This window comes from Lucilia sericata, unplaced genomic scaffold, assembly GCF_015586225.1.
Source record: "Lucilia sericata isolate MDLA Ls3-8-SP2 unplaced genomic scaffold, ASM1558622v1 Contig000950F_arrow, whole genome shotgun sequence".
Lineage (NCBI taxonomy): Eukaryota > Metazoa > Arthropoda > Insecta > Diptera > Calliphoridae > Lucilia > Lucilia sericata.
In genome coordinates this window covers 44,724-66,506 of record NW_023994935.1, presented here as the reverse complement: position 1 = coordinate 66,506, position 21,783 = coordinate 44,724, and the positions used below count along the sequence as shown (strand labels likewise).

General features: G+C 33.8%; 1 protein-coding gene across 1 annotated transcript; it reads right to left on the bottom strand.

The window, feature by feature from the left end:
* Positions 1 to 2,474: 2,474 nt before the first annotated feature.
* Positions 2,475 to 20,816, bottom strand: LOC119609233 (very long-chain-fatty-acid--CoA ligase bubblegum). The gene is given in 15 exon segments (XM_037963962.1): positions 2,475 to 3,114; positions 3,117 to 3,147; positions 3,212 to 3,373; positions 3,375 to 3,439; positions 3,442 to 3,502; positions 4,408 to 4,430; positions 4,433 to 4,576; positions 4,579 to 4,599; positions 4,602 to 4,702; positions 8,843 to 9,240; positions 9,417 to 9,518; positions 9,590 to 9,774; positions 9,777 to 9,934; positions 10,001 to 10,257; positions 20,552 to 20,816. Coding segments are annotated over 14 exon segments (1,977 nt in total). The 5' UTR covers positions 10,237 to 10,257; positions 20,552 to 20,816; the 3' UTR covers positions 2,475 to 2,824.
* Between the last annotated feature and the right edge of the window lie 967 nt (positions 20,817 to 21,783).

Genomic DNA, 21,783 nt, shown 5'->3' with positions numbered 1-21,783 from the left:
GCCAAAGCTCTGGTAATAACTTTTATATCAGAAAATCAGTTTCTCAATTAATATATCTGACGTTTTTGCACCGACCACATATAAAATTACCGCACATTTTCTATTACACGTTCACCTAAAAGAATAAGGGTGTTCAATTATGCGTTTGCTGGTATTAGTCAACTTACTCGATAACTTATTCTTCGAGGATTAGTTAAAATCCGATAAGTTATATTCCTTAAAAATCGAACTCAGTTAATCATTCAGGTTTAGCTCAATTCTAGCTCAGTTCAAGTTCAGTTCTAGTTCAGTTCTAGTTCAGTTCTAGTTCAGTTCTAGTTCAGTTCTAGTTCAGTTGTAGTTCAGTTCTAGTTTAGTTCTAGTTCAGTTCTAGTTCAGTTCTAGTTCAGTTCTAGTTCAGTTCTAGTTCAGTTCTAGTTCAGTTCTAGTTCAGTTCTAGTTCAGTTCTAGTTCAGTTCAGTTCTAGTTCAGTTCTAGTTCAGTTCTAGTTCAGTTCTAGTTCAGTTCTAGTTCAGTTCTAGTTCAGTTCTAGTTCAGTTCTAGTTGAGTTCAAGTTCAGTTCTAGTTCAGTTCTAGTTGAGTTCAAGTTCAGTTCTAGTTCAGTTCTAGTTCAGTTTTAGTTCAGTTCTAGTTCAGTTCTAGTTCAGTTCTAGTTCAGTTCTAGTTCAGTTCTAGTTCAGTTCTAGTTCAGTTCTAGTTCAGTTCTAGTTCAGTTCTAGTTCAGTTCTAGTTCAGTTCTAGTTCAGTTCTAGTTCAGTTCTAGTTCAGTTCTAGTTCAGTTCTAGTTCAGTTCTAGTTCAGTTCTAGTTCAGTTCTAGTTCAGTTCTAGTTCAGTTCTAGTTCAGATCTAGTTGAGTTCTAGTTGAGTTCTAGTTCAGTTCTAGTTCAGTTCTAGTTCAGTTCTAGTTCAGTTCTAGTTCAGTTCTAGTTCAGTTCTAGTTCAGATCTAGTTGAGTTCTAGTTGAGTTCTAGTTCAGTTCTAGTTGAGTCTAGTTGAGTTCTAGTTCACTTCTAGTTCAGTGTAGTTCAGTTGTAATTCAGTTGTAGTCAGTTCTAGTTCAGTTCTAGTTCAGTTCTAGTTCAGTTTTAGTTCAGTCTAGTTCAGTTCTAGTTCAGTTCTAGTTCAGTTCTAGTTCAGTTCTAGTTCAGTTCTAGTTCAGTTCTAGTTCAGTTCTAGTTCAGTTCTAGTTCAGTTCTAGTTCAGTTCTAGTTCAGTTCTAGTTCAGTTCTAGTTCAGTTCTAGTTCAGTTCTAGTTCAGTTCTAGTTCAGTTCTAGTTCAGTTCTAGTTCAGTTCTAGTTCAGTTCTAGTTCAGCTCTAGTTCAGTTCTAGTTCTAGTTCAGTTTTAGTTCAGTTCTAGTTCAGATCTAGTTGAGTTCTAGTTCAGTTCTAGTTGAGTTCTAGTTCAGTTCTAGTTGAGTTCTAGTTGAGTTCTAGTTCAGTTCTAGTTCAGTTCTAGTTCAGTTCTAGTTCAGTTCTAGTTCAGTTCTAGTTCAGTTCTAGTTCAGTTCTAGTTCAGTTCTAGTTCAGTTCTAGTTCAGTTCTAGTTCAGTTCTAGTTCAGTTCTAGTTCAGTTCTAGTTCAGTTCTATTTCAGTTCTAGTTCAGTTCTAGTTCAGTTCTAGTTCAGTTCTAGTTCAGTTCTAGTTCAGTTCTAGTTCAGTTCTAGTTCAGTTCTAGTTCAGTTCTTGTTCAGTTCTAGTTCAGTTCTAGTTCAGTTCTAGTTCAGTTCTAGTTCAGTTCTAGTTCAGTTCTAGTTCAGTTCTAGTTCAGTTCTAGTTCAGTTCTAGTTCAGTTCTAGTTCAGTTCTAGTTCAGTTCTAGTTCGGTTCTAGTTCAGTTCTAGTTCAGTTCTAGTTCAGTTCTAGTTCAGTTCTAGTTCAGTTCTAGTTCAGTTCTAGTTCAGTTCTAGTTCAGTTCTAGTTCAGTTCTAGTTCAGTTCTAGTTCAGTTCTAGTTCAGTTCTAGTTCAGTTCTAGTTCAGTTCTAGTTCAGTTCTAGTTATGTTCTTGTTCAGTTCTAGTTCAGTTCTAGTTCAGTTCTAGTTCAGTTCTAGTTCAGTTCTAGTTCAGTTCTAGTTCAGTTCTAGTTCAGTTCTAGTTCAGTTCTAGTTCAGTTCTAGTTGCAGTTCTAGTTCAGTTCGATTTCAGTTCTAGTTCAGTTCTAGTTCGTTAGTTCAGTTCTAGTTCAGTTCGAGTTCGGTTCTAGCTCAGCTCTTGTTCATTTCCAAATTAAATCCTAATCAGCATTCCATTACAAATATTTCGGTAATTCGGCCGCTTCTATTATCGTTTAAACAAACACTCAATATTTTCAAAATATATTCTTTATATTTTAAATACAAATAAATTTCAACAATATTTTATTATATATTTTAAATTAATAACAATTTTCAATACACTAAAACTTATAATTAAATAAAGCAAATAATAGCAAGAAAAATAAAATTTAAATTAAATGAAAAAAAAACTAAAACTATTTACATGTCTTCATGGCTAAGGGAATCATTATTATCGTAACTAGGATAAAATCAGTTTAAGTAGTTAAAAACTCTCGCACTAAATATTTATTGTCTTTTTTTAATTCAATGTTTAACTTCAAGTTTAACAACTAATTAAATAACAATATTAAATATAACAATCAAATAAATTCATTAAGTAATATTTAACAAATATTGTTGGTCCAATTAAGTAAAATTTAATAAATTATGCAGAATTTTAATTATGACTTCAGGCACTAACAAATTTCTTATTAGAAATTTTATGTTTTTCATTAAGGAAAATATTTTTAGAATAAAATATTTTCATAGTGTTTAATTAATTAAGAATTTAAGCATACATTTTCTCCACCATATCGGCGTACTGCTTATTGACCACATTACGTTTCACCTTCAAAGTGGGACCCAATTCACCGGTGGGTATGGAGAAATCATGAGGCAAGATGGTGAACTTTTGCACTTTTTGGGCATTAGAAATGGAATGTTTGTTGGCACGCTTAATGGCATCCTCAATGGCCTTGAAAACCTTTGGACAGGGGCCAGCATTCAAAACTTCTGTTAAAGTTTTGTGGTTAACACCTAAGGATTTCATCAAAACCAAAGATTCGTGACTGAGTTCTCCAAAGGAGCACCTGTATCTTTGTCCATTTCAGTCTAGATATTCAAAATAATTTTTTATAAAAATATGTAAAATAGGTCGTGTATTTATTATATTTACTTTAAGGGATATCAGCACGGTCAAATATTTACGCTGTTCTCCGATAAGGAAGGCATTGGAAATGGCGTCACATTCCTTTTTAATCAAATTTTCAATGTGTACTGGTGGAATATTTTCACCGCCAGCTGTAATAATAATTTCCTTAGATCTGCCTGTTATGTAAAACATAACCCTTGTCATCGACATAACCAACATCACCGGAATGTAACCAGCATTCATCATCCAAGCCTCTTCCGTTTTTTCTTTGTTGTCAATGTAGCCCATGAAAACATGACGACCACGAATGCAAATCTGGAATTTTAAAAATGAATTATTATAAAATATTGAACTGAAGAAGAAATTAACCTGAATTGAACTAAAACTGAACTGATCTACAACTGAACTAGAACTGAACTACAACTGAACTACAACTGAACTAGAACTGAACTAGAACTGAACTAGAACTGAACTAGAACTGAACTAGAACTGAACTAGAACTTGAACTAGAACTGAACTAGAACTGAACTAGAACTGAACTAGAACTGAACTAAAACTGAACTAGAACTGAACTAGAACTGAACTACAACTGAACTAGAACTGAACTAGAACTGAACTAGAACTGAACTAGAACTGAACTAGAACTGAACTAGAACTGAACTAGAACTGAACTAGAACTGAACTAGAACTGAACTAGAACTGAACTAGAACTGAACTCGAACTGAACTAGAACTGAACCAGAACTGAACTAGAACTGAACTAGAACTGAACTAGAACTGAACTAGAACTGAACTAGAACTGAACTAGAATTAGAACTGAACTAGAGCTGAACTAGAACTAGAACTGAACTAGAACTGAACTAGAGCTGAACTAGAACTAGAACTGAACTAGAACTAAACTAGAACTGAACTAGAACTGAACTAGAACTGACTAAAACTGAACTAGAACTGAACTAGAACTGAACTAGAACTGAACTAGAACTGGACTAGAACTGAACTAGAACTGAACTAGAACTGAACTAGAACTGAACTAGAACTGAACTAGAACTGAACTAGAACTGAACTTGAACTGAACTACAACTGAACTACAACTGAACTACAGCTGAACTACAACTGAACTACAACTGAACTAGAACTGAACAAGAACTGAACAAGAACTGAACTAGAACTGAACCAGAATTTGCACTTGAGCTACAATTTAAATAACAATTTCCAACTCACCTCGCCATGACCGTTTTCATCTTGTTAATAATCTTGGTCTCGCAACCACCCAAAGTCTTGCCAATCGAGGTCAATTGCATGGTATCGGGCAAACACAAAGAATGGCAACCAGCTGTTTCAGACATACCAAAGGCATCCAAGATCTTCAGATCTAAACTCAAGAAATATTCTTAGTTTCGGGAGACATAGGGCAGCAGCACTAACCAAAGTAACTACACGATCCAAACCCAAGGCCTGTTTAACCTTAGACATGATCAAATTTTTGGCAAGCTTGTAGCGGAATCCACCATTTTTGCTGAAAACGAAAAATTAAATAAATTTAAAATTAAATATTAAAATAACTATAAATTAGGATAAACATAAACCCTTCACTAAATATCTAACCTTTTGCACTCATTTCGCAAAACAACAATTAATTATCTTGTCCAACTTAGCATCTTAAGACTCTTGTATTTACCCAGATGTTTTACAAACCATAATGTAAATCTTCGTTTTCATTTTTTGCATTTTTTAAAATGTCCATGTTTTTTATACACAAAGTTTGCAAGCAGTTTATACATTTTTACTTCTAGTTTGCTAAATGCAAAGACATCCCACCACAACCAGAACATCATCATCCACCATGTGCTAATAATGGTTAGATCTATTTAAAAATAGAAAAAAAAAATCCCAACTACACCTGACATTGCCACAAACCCATAGTGAGACTGAACGACTAGGAGTCATTACATGTCATACACAAGTTGTTGTATGCATCCTGACCGCTACTTCTGATGCAATGCTCCCTTTTTTATTTTCTTTACTAACGTTTTTTGCATATAATAACATTTTTCCCTGGAAAAATGTGTGCATAAGAGTCTTTTATATACATACATACATTATGGTTGCGTTTCAAAAAAAAAACTTTGCTTTCGTGCTCGTGTTAGTTGTAAAGATTTTGGTTAAAATATACTTAAGGTAGTTACAACATGTTTTTGCATGTAAAAGATTAATTGAAATTGCTTTCATTGCGTGAATGAAAATTTCTGTTAGATATTTTGCAGAGGGGAAAAATCAAGGTGAAAATTGTTGCACATCAATTCACTTTGCAAAAAGAACAAAGATTGTAAAAATAAACTTTGATCTAAAGTAGTAGAACTGAACTAGAACTGCACTAGAACTGAACTAGAACTGAACTAGAACTGAACTAGAACTGAACTAGAACTGAACTAGAACTGAACTAGAACTGAACTAGAACTGAACTAGAACTGAACTAGAACTGAACTAGAACTGAACTAGAACTGAACTAGAACTGAACTAGAACTGAACTAGAACTGAACTAGAACTGAACTAGAACTGAACTAGAACTGAACTGAACTAGAACTGAACTAGAACTGAACTAGAACTGAACTAGAACTGAACTAGAACTGAACTAGAACTGAACTAGAACTGAACTAGAACTGAACTAGAACTGAACTAGAACTGAACTAGAACTGAACTAGAACTGAACTAGAACTGAACTAGAACTGAACTAAAACTGAACTAGAACTGCACTAGAACTGAACTAGAACTGAACTAGAACTGAACTAGAACTGAACTAGAACTGAACTAACTAAACTGAACTAGAACTGAACTAGAACTGAACTAGAACTGAACTAGAACTGAACTAGAACTGAACTAGAACTGAACTAGAACTGAACTAGAACTGAACTAGAACTGAACTAGGACTGAACTAGAACTGAACTAGAACTGAACTAGAACTGAACTAGAACTGAACTAGAACTGAACTAGAACTGAACTAGAACTGAACTAGAACTGAACTAGAACTGAACTAGAACTGAACTAGAACTGAACTAGAACTGAACTAGAACTGAACTAGAACTAACTAGAACTAAACTAGAACTAAACTAGAACTAAACTAGAACTGAACTAGAACTGAACTAGAACTGAACTAGACTGAACTAGAACTGAACTAGAACTGAACTAGAACTAAACTAGAACTGAACTAGAACTGAACTAGAACTGAACTAGAACTGAACTAGAACTAAACTAGAACTGAACTAGAACTGAACTAGAACTGAACTAGAACTGAACTAGAACTGAACTAGAACTGAACTAGAACTGAACTAGAACTGAACTAGAACTGAACTAGAACTGAACTAGAACTGAACTAGAACTGAACTAGAACTGAACTAGAACTGAACTAGAACTGAACTAGAACTGAACTAGAACAGAACTAGAGCAGAATAGAACAGAACTAGAACTGAACTAGAACTGAACTAGAATTGAACTAGAACTGAACTAGAACTGAACTAGAACTGAACTAGAACTGAACTAGAACTGAACTAGAACTGAACTAGAACTGAACTAGAACTGAACTAGAACTGAACTAGAACTGAACTAGAACTGAACTAGAACTGAACTAGAACTGAACTAGAACTGAACTAGAACTGAACTAGAACTGAACTAGAACTGAACTAGAACTCAACTAGAACTGAACTAGAACTGAACTAGAACTGAACTAGAACTAAACTAGAACTGAATTAGAACTGAACTAGAACTGAACTAGAACTGAACAAGAACTGAACTAGAACTGAACTAGAACTGAACTAGAACTGAACTAGAACTGAACTAGAACTGAACTAGAACTGAACTAGAACTGAACTAGAACTGAACTAGAACTGAACTAGAACTGAACTAGAACTGAACTAGAACTGAACTAGAACTGAACTAGAACTGAACTAGAACTGAACTAGAACTGAACTAGAATTGAACTAGAACTGAACTAGAACTGAACTAGAACTGAACTAGAACTGAACTAGAACTGAACTAGAACTGAACTAGAACTGAACTAGAACTGAACTAGAACTGAACTAGAACTAGAACTGAACTAGAACTGAACTAGAATTGAACTAGAACTGAACTAGAACTGAACTAGAACTGAACTAGAACTGAACTAGAACTAGAACTGAACTAGAACTAGAACTGAACTAGAACTGAACTAGAACTGAACTAGAACTGAACTAGAACTGAACTAGAACTGAACTAGAACTGAACTAGAACTAGAACTGAACTAGAACTGAACTAGAACTGAACTAGAATTGAACTAGAACTGAACTAGAACTGAACTAGAACTGAACTAGAACTGAACTAGAACTGAACTAGAACTGAACTAGAACTGAACTAGAACTGAACTAGAACTGAACTAGAACTGAACTAGAACTGAACTAGAACTGAACTAGAACTGAACTAGAACTGAACTGACTAGAACTAGACTGAACTAGAACTGAACTAGAACTGAACTAGAATTGAACTAGAACTGAACTAGAACTGAACTAGAACTGAACTAGAACTGAACTAGAACTGAACTAGAACTGAACTAGAACAGAACTAGAACAGAACTAGAACTGAACTAGAACTGAACTAGAACTGAACTAGAACTGAACTAGAACTGAACTAGAACTGAACTAGAACTGAACTAGAACTGAACTAGAACTGAACTAGAACTGAACTAGAACTGAAATAGAACTGAACTAGAACTGAACTAGAACTGAACTAGAACTGAACTAGAACTGAACTAGAACTGAACTAGAACTGAACTAGAACTGAACTAGAACTGAACTAGAACTGAACTAGAACTGAACTAGAACTGAACTAGAACTGAACTAGAACTGAACTAGAACTGAACTAGAACTGAACTAGAACTAACTAGAACTGAACTAGAACTGAACTAGAACTGAACTAGAACTGAACTAGAACTGAACTAGAAACTGAACTAGAACTGAACTAGAACTGAACTAGAACGAACTAGAACTGAACTAGAACTGAACTAGAACTGAACTAGAACTGAACTAGAACTGAACTAGAACTGAACTAGAACTGAACTGAACTAGAACTGAACTAGAACTGAACTAGAACTGAACTAGAACTGAACTAGAACTGAACTAGAACTGAACTAGAACTGAACTAGAACTGAACTAGAACTGAACTAGAACTGAACTAGAACTGAACTAGAACTGAACTAGAACTGAACTAGAACTGAACTAGAACTGAACTAGAACTGAACTAGAACTGAACTAGAACTGAACTAGAACTGAACTAGAACTGAACTAGAACTGAACTAGAACTGAACTAGAACTGAACTAGAAGAACTAGATGAACTAGAACTGAACTAGAACTGAACTAGAACTGAACTAGAACTGAACTAGAACTGAACTAGAACTGAACTAGAACTGAACTAGAACTGAACTAGAACTGAACTAGAACTGAACTAGAACTGAACAAGAACTGAACTAGAACTCAACTAGAACTCAACTAGAACTGAACTAGAACTGAACTATAACTAAGTTTTCCAATTAAATTACTCCTCCTCTCATTTTTAATCCATTATAAGTACCTACATATGTACTCCAAACTAATTCATGTATTCCCTACAGCAACAACAACATCAACTCACCCTTGGCTCTCCATATAATGTTTGAGTGTAACACCCTTGGCCCAGCTGGCAATCATTTTTTTAAAACTACCACTAGTGGAGGCAACAGCAACCATACGTTCCTGGAACTTCTCATAGACACGTGGTACACCCATAAATCTTGTTGGACGAGCATCTTGTAATGATTTCACCAAAGTACCTTTCAAAGCATCTTTATCGGCAAAATAAACGCAACCGGCTACAGCAGTCATTGTATAAATATCGACAGTCTGGGCGGCAACATGAGACAATGGCAAGTAGGAGACCAAAACCTCTGAACCAGCAACAACACGTTCCAAAGATTTTGTAATGGCACGAACATCGAATGTAATGTTATCATGACTGAGCATCACACCCTTTGGCATACCAACTGTGCCAGACTGCATACAGCAGGGAAAGAATGAAAAGAAAAAACAAAGGATTAGAAAATAAATTTTAGTTTTTAGTTTGTTTTTCATCATCTTCTTATACGATGCTTTCGAATATTGATGATGAAATGAATGATGTCTTGCAACTAACAAATAAAACCATAGAAATGTTGGAAGACAAGACTTACAGTATAGACTAAGCAGCAGCATTCATTGATGGCAATATTTTCCAAACGCTTTTTGTATTCATCTTCAACATCTGAAACATTCATATTTTCAATTTCAGACCACTAAAACGAAAAAACAGTTATGTTTAGATAGAGAATACGAAAAACAAAACTCTTATTGTTTTTAATCTTACTCTGTAATAACCATCTTCCTTCTTCATGAAGGGAGCATAAGGTTCCTGGATTTGAATGGCTGCCTTTAAATTTGGCAATTTATCTTTGATGGCATGTATCTTCTCCATTTGTTTGGCATCGTCAACGACTACAATTTCAGCATGTGAATTTTCCAAAACATGCAAAACAGCATCTGCAGAGTTTTGGTATAAATACCGGCAATAACACCACCAGCATGGATGGCACCCATAGCCGAATAAAACCATTCGGCACAATTAAAGGCCAAAACACCCACAGAACTGCGGGCACTCATGCCCAATTTGATGAAAGCTTTAGCGGTTTGATGAACATTTTGTTCATATTGTCTAGAAAGATTAGAAACAATTAATTGTTGTTTCTTAAAGTAACTGAATTCTTCAAATTATACACACCTGTAGGTAACTGTGGTATATTCGCCTTTGCCCTTCTTGGTTTTCAAGGCTGGGTAGTCGGGATAATTGTTAACCGAACGCTTTAACAAACCGGGAATGGAAATGGGTTCTTCAGCACCCAAACCATCCTTAGACATGCGAATTTTGACGGCTTGTGTAACATCGGTAGTCCTGTAAACATCACTTTGCTTTAGGCGATTAGGACCGGTGCGATTGTATAGAGCATCAGTGGCCATTTTATAGATTTAGGTAAGGAGCTGTAAAAAAAAAAAAATAATATTCCCATTAAATCTTTGATGAGATAATGATGTGAATAATAATGTCGTACATTGACCTTTTAAACAACTGGGTTACAAAGCACTAAATTTAATAATCTTATTTCTATCAGACACAAAGAAATGTCTGCCAAAACATCTGACAGATGTTAAGGTCTCCTTTAAGAAATTTTTAAATTGCTTCACTTTAAAACACTTTAACTGATGGGGAATCTAAACAACTAACAGAAATTACACTGATAAGACTCGAAAGAGGAAAATTTAGACAAAAGCTTTCTTAAAATAATAAAAAACACAAGTTTGTGGGTGAGCAGTGATCGATCATGCTGCTTCATAATGTTTGATCAAAGGTTACTTCATTTTGAAAGGGGTATAAAAATAGAATTGTTTTTCTGAACTAGAAATAAACTAAAACGAGCCACAACTGATTTAGAACAGAATCAGGGTAAACTAAAACAGCATCAGGACAGAACTAGAACAGAAATAAACGGAACTAGAACAGAACTAGAACAGAACTAGAACAGAACTAGAACAGAACTAGAACAGAACTAGAACAGAACTAGAAAGAACTAATAGAACTAGAAACAGAACAGAACAGAACTAGAACAGAACTAGAACAGAACTAGAACAGAACTAGAACAGAACTAGAACAGAACTAGAACAGAACTAGAACAGAACTAGAACAGAACTAGAACAGAACTAGAACTAGAACAGAACTAGAACAGAACTAGAACAGAACTAGAACAGAACTAGAACAGAACAACTAAACAGAACTAGAACAAGAGACAGAACTAGAACAGAACTAGAACAGAACTAGAACAGAACTCGAACAGAAACTGAACAGAACTAGAACAGAACTAGAACAGAACTAGAACAGAACTAGAACAGAACTAGAACAGAACTAGAACAGAACTAGAACAGAACTAGAACAGAACTAGAACAGAACTAGAACAGAACTAGAACAGAACTAGAACAGAACTAGAACAGAACTAGAACAGAACTAGAACAGAACTAGAACAGAACTAGACGAACTAGAACAGAACTAGAACAGAACTAGAACAGAACTAGAACAGAACTAGAACAGAACTAGAACAGAACTAGAACAGAACTAGAACAGAACTAGAACAGAACTAGAACAGAACTAGAACAGAACTAGAACAGAACTAGAACAGAACTAGAACAGAACTAGAACAGAACTAGAACAGAACTAGAACAGAACTAGAACAGAACTAGAACAGAACTAGAACAGAACTAGAACAGAACTAAACAGAACTAGAACAGAACTAGAACAGAACTAGAACAGAACTAGAACAGAACTAACTAGAACATAACTAGAACAGAACAGAACAGAACATAACTAGAACAGAACCAGAACAGAACTAGAACAGAACTAGAACAGAACTAGAACAGAACTAGAACAGAACTAGAACAGAACTAGAACAGAACTAGAACAGAACTAGAACAGAACTAGAACAGAACTAGAACAGAACTAGAACAGAACTAGAACAGAACTAGAACAGAACTAGAACAGAACTAGAACAGAACTAGAACAGAACTAGAACAGAACTAGAACAGACTAGAACAGAACTAGAACAGAACTAGAACAGAACTAGAACAGAACTAGAACAGAACTAGAACAGAACTAGAACAGAACTAGAACAGAACTAGAACAGAACTAGAACAGAACTAGAACAGAACTAGAAACAGAACTAGAACAGAACTAGAACAGAACTAGAACAGAACTAGAACAGAACTAGAACAGAACTAGAACAGAACTAGAACAGAACTAGAACAGAACTAGAACAGAACTAGAACAGACTAGAACAGAACTAGAACAGAACTAGAACAGAACTAGAACAGAACTAGAACAGAACTAGAACAGAACTAGAACAGAACTAGAACAGAACTAGAACGAACTAGAACAGAACTAGAACAGAACTAAACAGAACTAGAACAGAACTAGAACAGAACTAGAACGAACTAGAACAGAACTAGAACAGAACTAGAACAGAACTAGAACATAACTAGAACAGAACTAGAACAGAACTAGAACAGAACAAACTAGAACAGAACTAGAACAGAACTAGAACAGAACTAGAACAGAACTAGAACAGAACTAGAACAGAACTAGAACAGAACTAAACAGAACTAGAACAGAACTAGAACAGAACTAGAACAGAACTAGAACAGAACTAGAACAGAACAGAACTAGAACAGAACTAGAACAGAACTAGAACAGAACTAGAACAGAACTAGAACAGAACTAGAACAGAACTAGAACAGAACTAGAACAGAACTAGAACAGAACTAGAACAGAACTAGAACACAGAACTAGAACAGAACTAGAACAGAACTAGAACAGAACTAGAACAGAACTAGAACAGAACTAGAACAGAACTAGAACAAAAAACAGAACTAGAACAGAACTAGAACAGAACTAGAACAGAACTAGAACAGAACTAGAACAGAACTAGAACAGAACTAGAACAGAACTAGAACAGAACTAGAACAGAACTAGAACAGAACTAGAACAGAACTAGAACAGAACTAGAACAGAACTAGAACAGAACTAGAACAGAACTAAAACAGAACTAGAGAACTAGAACAGAACTAGAACAGAACTAGAACGAACTAGAACAGAACTAGAACAGAACTAGAACAGAACTAGAACAGAACTAGAACAGAACTAGAACAGAACTAGAACAGAACTAGAACAGAACTAGAACAGAACTAGAACTAGAACATAACTAGAACAGAACTAGAACAACTAGAACAGAACTAGAACAGAACTAGAACAGAACATAACTAGAACAGAACTAGAACAGAACTAGAACAGAACTAGAACAGAACTAGAACAGAACTAGAACAGAACTTGAACAGAACTAGAACAGAACTAGAACAGAACTAGAACAGAACTAAGCAGAACTAGAACAGAACAGAACTAGAACAGAACTAGAACAGAACTAGAACAGAACTAGAACAGAACTAGAACAGAACTAGAACAGAACTAGAACAGAACTAGAACAGAACTAGAACAGAACTAGAACAGAACTAGAACAGAACTAGAACAGAACTAGAACTAGAAACTGAACAGAACTAGAACAGAACTAGAACAGAACTAGACAGAACTAGAACAGAACTAGAACAGAACTAGAACACTAGAACAGAACTAGAACAGAACTAGAACAGAACAAGAACAGAGCTAGAACAGAACTACAACAAACTACAACAAAACTACAACAGAACTACAACAGAACTACAACAAAACTACAACAGAACTACAACAGAACTACAACAGAACTACAACAGAACTACAACAGAACTAGAACAGAACTAGAACAGAACTAGAACAGAACTAGAACAGAACTAGAACAGAACTAGAACAGAACTAGAACAGAACTAGAACAGAACTAGAACAGAACTAGAACAGAACTAGAACAGAACTAGAACAGAACTAGAACAGAACTAGAACAGAACTAGAACAGAACTAGAACAGAACAAAACAGAGCTAGAACAGAACTACAACAAACTACAACAAAACTACAACAGAACTACAACAGAACTACAACAAAACTACAACAGAACTACAACAGAACTACAACAGAACTACAACAGAACTACAACAGAACTAGAACAGAACTAGAACAGAACTAGAACAGAACTAGAACAGAACTAGAACAGAACTAGAACAGAACTAGAACAGAACTAGAACAGAACTAGAACAGAACTAGAACAGAACTAGAACAGAACTAGAACAGAACTAGAACAGAACTAGAACAGAACTAGAACAGAACTAGAACAGAACTAGAACAGATCTAGAACAGAACTAGAACAAAGAACAAAAAAAAAAAAAAAAAGAACAGAACAGAAAAAAAAAAAAGAAAAAAAAAAAACAGAACTAGAACAGAACTAGAACAGACTAGAACAGAACTAGAACAGAACTAGAACAGAACTAGAACAGACTAGAACAGAACTAGAACGAACTAGAACAGAACTAGAAAACAGACTACACAGAACTAGAACAGAACTAGAACAGAACTAGAACAGAACTAGAACGACTAGAACAGAACTAGACAGAACTAGAACAGAACAGAACTAGAACAGAACTAGAACAGAACTAGAACAGAACTAGAACAGAACTAGAACAGAACTAGAACAGACTAGAACAGAACTAGAACAGAACTAGAACAGAACTAGAACAGAACTAGAACAGAACTAGAAATAACAGAACTAGAACAGAACTAGACAGAACTAGAACAGAACTAGAACAGAACTAGAACAGAACTAGAACAGAACTAGAACAAACTAGAACAGAACTAGAACAGAACTAGAACAGAACTAGAACAGAACTAGAACAGAACTAGAACAGAACTAGAACAGAACTAGAACAGAACTAGAACAGACTAGAACAGAACTAGAACAGAACTAGAACAGAACTAGAACAAACTAACAGAACTAGAACAGACTAGAACAGAACTAGAACAAACTAAAACAGAACTAGAACAGAACTAGAACAGAACTAGAACAGAACTAGAACAGAACTAGAACAGAACTAGAACAGAACTAGAACAGAACTAGAACAGAACTAGAACAGACTAGAACAGAACTAGAACAGAACTAGAACAGAACTAGAACAGAACTAGAACTAGAACATAACTAGAACAGAACTAGAACAGAACTAGAACAGAACTAGAAACATACTAGAACAGAACTAGAACAGAACTAGAACAGAACTAGAACAGAACTAGAACAGAACTAGAACAGAACTAGAACAGAACTTGAACAGAACTAGAACAGAACTAGAACAGAACTAGAACAGAACTAGAGCAGAACTAGAACAGAACAAACAGAACTAGAACAGAACTAGAACAGAACTAGAACAGAACTAGAACAGAACTAGAACAGAACTAGAACAGAACTAGAACAGAACTAGAACAGAACTAGAACAGAACTAGAACAGAACTAGAACAGAACTAGAACAGAACTAGAACAGAACTAGAACAGAACTAGAACAGAACTAGAACAGAACTAGAACAGAACTAGAACAGAACTAGAACAGAACAAGAACAGAGCTAGAACAGAACTACAAACAAAACTACAACAAAACTACAACAGAACTACAACAGAACTACAACAAAACTACAACAGAACTACAACAGAACTACAACAGAACTACAACAGACTACAACAGAACTAGAACAGAACTAGAACAGAACTAGAACAGAACTAGAACAGAACTAGAACAGAACTAGAACAGAACTAGAACAGAACTAGAACAGAACTAGAACAGAACTAGAACAGAACTAGAAAGAACTAGAACAGAACTAGAAACTAGAACAGAACTAGAACCGAACTAGACAGAATAGAACAGAACTAAGAACAGATCTAGACAGAACTAGAACAGAACAAGAACAGAACTAGAACAGAACTAGAACAGAACTAGAACAGAACTAGAACAGAACTAGAACAGAACTAGAACAGAACTAGAACAGAACTAGAACAGAACTAGAACAGAACTAGAACAGAACTAGAACAGACTAGAACAAAACTAGAACAGAACTAGAATAGAACTAGAACATAACTTGAACAGAACTAAATCTGAACTAGAACTGGATTGGATTAAAACTGAGACAGAATTACAAACTGACAAATAAGTTTATTATAAGTTATTTATAGCTAATAATTGCTCTTAACTAAATGGTAGCTTATTTAATTGTTATTTCACTAAGTTTCTTGCATTTATCGGGTTATTGAACTTAATATAAAACAAAACGCTCTATCAGACCGTTGTTTACCCATTTGAATACTATAGCTGCCCTTACCATTAAAAAAACCATTTAACTTTGTTTAATAAAAATAACACTACTATTAACCATAAACATTATAAACTTAACCCTTTTATGGAAAAAAAGTAATTAATAGCAAAAAACAATAGTTAAACAAGTTTAATAACAAATTTAACAAACCAAACAATTGTACTTTGATTTATACATTTAAAAAGAATACTCATAGTACATAATAATATTAAAACTTTAAACTCTATTTATAACATTTAAAAAAAGTTAAAAAAATATGATAAATTTTCTTATTTATATTATTAAAGAATTTGATAAGAGAACTAAAATTAAAAACCAATACATCAAAGCGATTAGTTAACCGATAGAAAATTTAAATTAATCATTAAATTTATATACTTTATTGGTCTTTAAATATATATTTATAAACATATAAGTTTTATTTTTAAATAAAGTTATTTTTTGATTATTAAGAAGTTTCTGGAAAACCTTCGCTGCAATTTGAACCGATTTTTTGTTGTGGGAAAGTTAGTTATTTTAGTTTTAATTTATTGATAAGATTAACCAATTTAAACTTATCAATGGTTATAGTTTATAATCCATTGGTTGCTGAGATTTGGAAAATTTATGAACTTAATATGGTACGAGTTAGTTTAGTCAAGGTAACTAACTTACTGCTGAGTCACTTGATTTTAAACTGATATTTTGTGAAAACAATCTATGGACTCTAGAGACAGATTTATATCAATTTTAAATGTAGAGCTCTTAGCAACAATGTTGAACTAAAACTTAAACTAACAGCTGATTCACTACTTGATCTTCAGCTGAACATAAATCTCACAATAAACTAGTATTTTGAAAATGTGAACTGTGAATGGGGAACCAAACTGTCAGAAAACAACTCTGTTTTTTTCATCTTTCGCTACTCTCTACTTAATTTCACACCCCTTTTACGGTATACTTTATACTTTCAAATTCTATTTATAATTCCCCAAGTGTTTGACGTAGTAGCTAGTCACACTACTTTACTCGAGCACGTTGTCAAAGTTATTGTGTGTTTTTTTTTTTTTTGCTCACTTTTCTTTCAATCTCTCCATTATTTGTTTCGATTTACGAATGAAACGATAAAACAAAAATAATAAAATAAATATTCTCTCTCATACAAATAGTGCTAAAACGCATAACGCTCCATAAAAAAAAATATTTTATCTAAACTCATTTAACTACAAATATTTGAACAAAACTGACAACAGCCCAAAACACTTTAATATCTAGTGATGACAGCCAAAAGAGCGTACATAACATACAAATCGTACGAGTCTTAAATATCAACAAATCAAAAAATACATCATCACACTTTTTTCGGTCAATTTCCAAATAAAACTCAAGAAACTAACAAATAATCTAAACACATAAAAATACTTAATATCATAATTATCATAGGAAATCATCTAGAAGAGAACCCTACTTTAGGTACTTGCGTACTAGGATTTTTTCATAATTTTTAAAAGAGAATTTTGCTGAAATTTTAAAAATTTTGGGAGAATGATAATTTTCAATTTTCATTGATAAATCTGTAGGCCAACGAGGGTAAAAATAGAAATGTTTGCCAAAAATTTTGAGGTCAATAAACATGTGGATTTTATTAATTATTACAAATTTGACAAAAAAGAACTGAAGAACTGAACTAGAACTGAAGTAGAACTGAACTAGAACTGAACTAGAACTGAACTAGAACTGAACTAGAACTGAACTAGAACTGAACTAGAACTGAACTAGAACTGAACTAGACCTGAACTAGAACTGAACTAGAACTGAACTAGAACAGAACTAGAACAGAACTAGAACAGAACTAGAACAGAACTAGAACAGAACTAGAACAGAACTAGAACATAACTAGAACATAACTAGAACAGAACTAGAACAGAACTAGAACAGAACTAGAACAGAACTAGAACAGAACTAGAACAGAACTAGAACAGAACTAGAACAGAACTAGAACAGAACTAGAACAGAACTAGGACAGAACTAGAACAGAAATAGAACAGAATAGAACAGAACTAGAACAGAACTAGAACAGAACTAGAACAGAACTAGAACAGAACTAGAACAGAACTAGAAAACTAGAAACTAGAACAGAACTAGAACAGAACTAGAACAGAACTAGAACAGAACTAGAACAGAACAGGAACAGAACTAGAACAGAACTAGAACAGAACTAGAACAGAACTAGAACAGAACTAGAACGGAACTAGAACAGAACTAGAATAGAACTAGAACAGAACTAGAACATATCTAGAACAGAACTAAAACAGAACTAGAAAAGAACTAGAAAAGAACTAGAACAGAACTAAAACAGAACTAAAACAGAACTAGAACAGAACTAGAACAGAACTAGAACAGAACTAGAACAGAACTAGAACAGAACTAGAACAGAACTAGAACAGAACTAGAACAGAACTAGAACTAGAACAGAACTAGAACAGAACTAGAACAGAACTAGAACAGAACTAGAACAGAACTAGAACAGAACTAGAACAGAACTAGAACAGAACTAGAACAGAACTAGAACTGAACTTGAACAGAACTGGAACTAGAACTGAACTTGAACAGAACTAGAACAGAACTAGAACTGTATTAAAACTGTACTAGAATAGAACAGAACTAGAATAGAACTAGAACAGAACTAGAACAGAACTAGAACAGAACTAGAACAGAACTAGAACAGAACTAGAACAGAACTAGAACAGAACTAGAACAGAACTAGAACAGAACTAGAACAGAACTAGAACAGAACTAGAACAGAACTAGAACAGAACTAGAACAGAACTAGAACAAAACTGAAACAGAACTAGAACAGAACAGAACTAGAACAGAACAGAACAGAACTAGAACAGAACTAGAACAGAACTAGAACCGAACTAGAACCGAACTAGAACTGAACTAGAACTGAACTAGAACTGAACTAGAACTGAACTAGAACTGAACTAGAACTGAACTAGAACTGAACTAGAACAGAACTAGAACAGAACTAGAACAGAAATAGAATAGAAATAGAACAGAACTAGAACAGAACTAGAACAGAACTAGAACAGAACTAGAACTAGAACTGAACTAGAACAGAACTAGAACTGAACTAGAACTGAACTAGAACTGAACTAGAACTGAACTAGAACTGAACTAGAACTGAACTAGAACAGAACGAGAACTGATTTAAAACTTGACTAGAACAAGAACTAAACTCGAACTTCTATTTTTTAGTTTCTTGATGGCTCTTTGTAGAAAGGTTATGTAGCTCACTTTCGAGTCGTTGTATAGATTTATTTAGTTATGTTTTATTATTCTGCGAAATTTAATTCAAGTCATTCAGTACTGAGGAAATATTTGGCATGTTGTTTTTTGTAGAACTTTAATCACTTAACTTAATCTCTAGCAATATTGTTTTGCAATTAATAAAAAATTCTAGTTTTTAAAATAAAATTCAAATTAAATTTTCTATGTGAGTATAAAGAGATATAAAAGTGGATGTGTGCTTTAGGGATTATAAAGTTAGTGTACAAAAGTTAAGTTAAAATAGCAGCTGATGCCAACTTATATGAACAGATTGAAAATGATCAATATCTAATGTTTGCAAGATAGTTGCAGCAGTGAATGAATGGTCTCTAACTAAAAATAAACTTCATACACATAAACTCAAATATCATCTAATCTTTGTGGGTATATCCTTGACTATAGTTTAGTCTATGGTAACCTAACGACTTATGCTTCTAAAACTCATGCTGATACGAAGACAACCATATTATGATCCTTATCCCCGCAAGGGCAAAGTTCGTGTACTTAGCAGGAATTTGCAATAATATCAACTGACATTTTTAGTAGCGCTTTAAGCAGTTTAAAGTACAAGTGATTTGAGAAAAGTTGTAACCACTTTTTGCCCAAAAGAAAAAACATCACATGGAAATTTTCCTTTTATGATCAATTGATCTTTTCACTAGTTGCCTCAAAAACATAAAAAAACACCAAAGACACAGCAAAAATTTCCAACCTGTTATGTTTCTTAAACGTTTAACTAAACGATCACTAAACCCAGTTAACCAAAACAACAACAACAATTTTCTGTTTAATCCACATTGTTTTTTCCATACACTTATTATAAAACACTGTGCAAAGTTCATTGGTATTAACATTGTACCGGTGTAGATAAAAATTGTAACTGACTATGTATTTTTTTCCAGTTAATTAAAAATGCTTAACTTTCGCATTAATTTAAAAAAAAACAGTTAATTAAAATATAATTATAAAAAAAACAAATAATTATTATTAACGTTTTAAAATTTTTGCATTAATTATTTTAGCAAAACACATCATATGGTGAAAATCTCCAAACTATTTTTTACAAATTAAAGATTTTGTAATATTTAAGATTGAACTTAAATATTCGAGTTCATCGCACTATTTTTTCAGCATTTTCCAATTATTACCTTTTTTACGAAAGGAAAAAAAATATGTTACACAAACACACAGTTAAAATTTGAAGAACGGTTCTTCAAATCTTCTTTTCTTTAGAAATTCAAATAAAAATTAAACGACCCGCGTTTTGTTATTTTCTTCTTTAAACTGAATAGTTTTTGTTGTAAACAAACCCACTACTATATACGAGATCGATCGAACACGTTCAATACGCCTCAAAGCCAATGAAAAGACTGACACTTTAAACAGGTCAGTGGTTGAACAAAACTACTTCAACGAACGAGGATCGTGCTGTTGATAATAATGACAACAACAATATAAACAGCAACAGAGTAACAAACGAAATATGTTTGAAATACGAAAATAATAATATTAATAACAACAACACTACTACCACAAAATACAATAATAACAAAAATCGTAAGAGTATTTATTTTTTACAGCTAGAATCATAAACAACAACTACCCTCGATAAGTACCTTTAGTTTGTTCTTGTTGTTCCTAAATCACTGAGCGACTGAGTACAGGCAGACATAGAGGTAAAAATATATATTACAGAGAATTTTGTCACTAGGTGAGTGGTTTTTTCGGTCTCTCTGTTTGAATGGCTCCCTGTAGTTGGGCATAAAACAGAGATGGATAAATTTATTCAGTTCTAGTTCATTTCTAGTTCAGTTATAATGTAGTTCTAGTTCATTTCTAGTTTTATTCTAGTTCTGTTCTAGTTCTGTTCTAATTCTGTTCTAGTTCTGTTCTAGTTCTGTTCTAGTTCTAGTTCTGTTCTAGTTCTGTTCTAGTTCTGTTCTAGTTCTGTTCTAGTTCTGTTCTAGTTCTGTTCTAGTTATGTTCTAGTTCTGTTCTAGTTCTGTTCTAGTTCTAGTTCTGTTGTTCTGTTTCAGTTCTGTTCTAGTTATGTTCTGTTCTGGTTATGTTCTAATTCCGTTCTAGTTCTGTTCTAGTTCTGTTCTAGTTCTGTTGTTCTGTTCTAGTTTTGTTGTTCTGTTTCAGTTCTGTTCTGGTTATGTTCTAATTCCGTTCTAGTTCTGTTCTAGTTCTGTTCTAGTTCTGTTCTAGTTCTGTTGGAGTTCTGTTCTAGTTCTGTTGTTCTGTTTCAGTTCTGTTCTAGTTATGTTCTGTTCTGGTTATGTTCTGTTCTGGTTATGTTCTAGTTCCGTTCTAGTTCTGATCTAGTTCTGTTCTAGTTCTGTTCTAGTTCTGTTCTAGTTCTGTTCTAGTTCTGTTC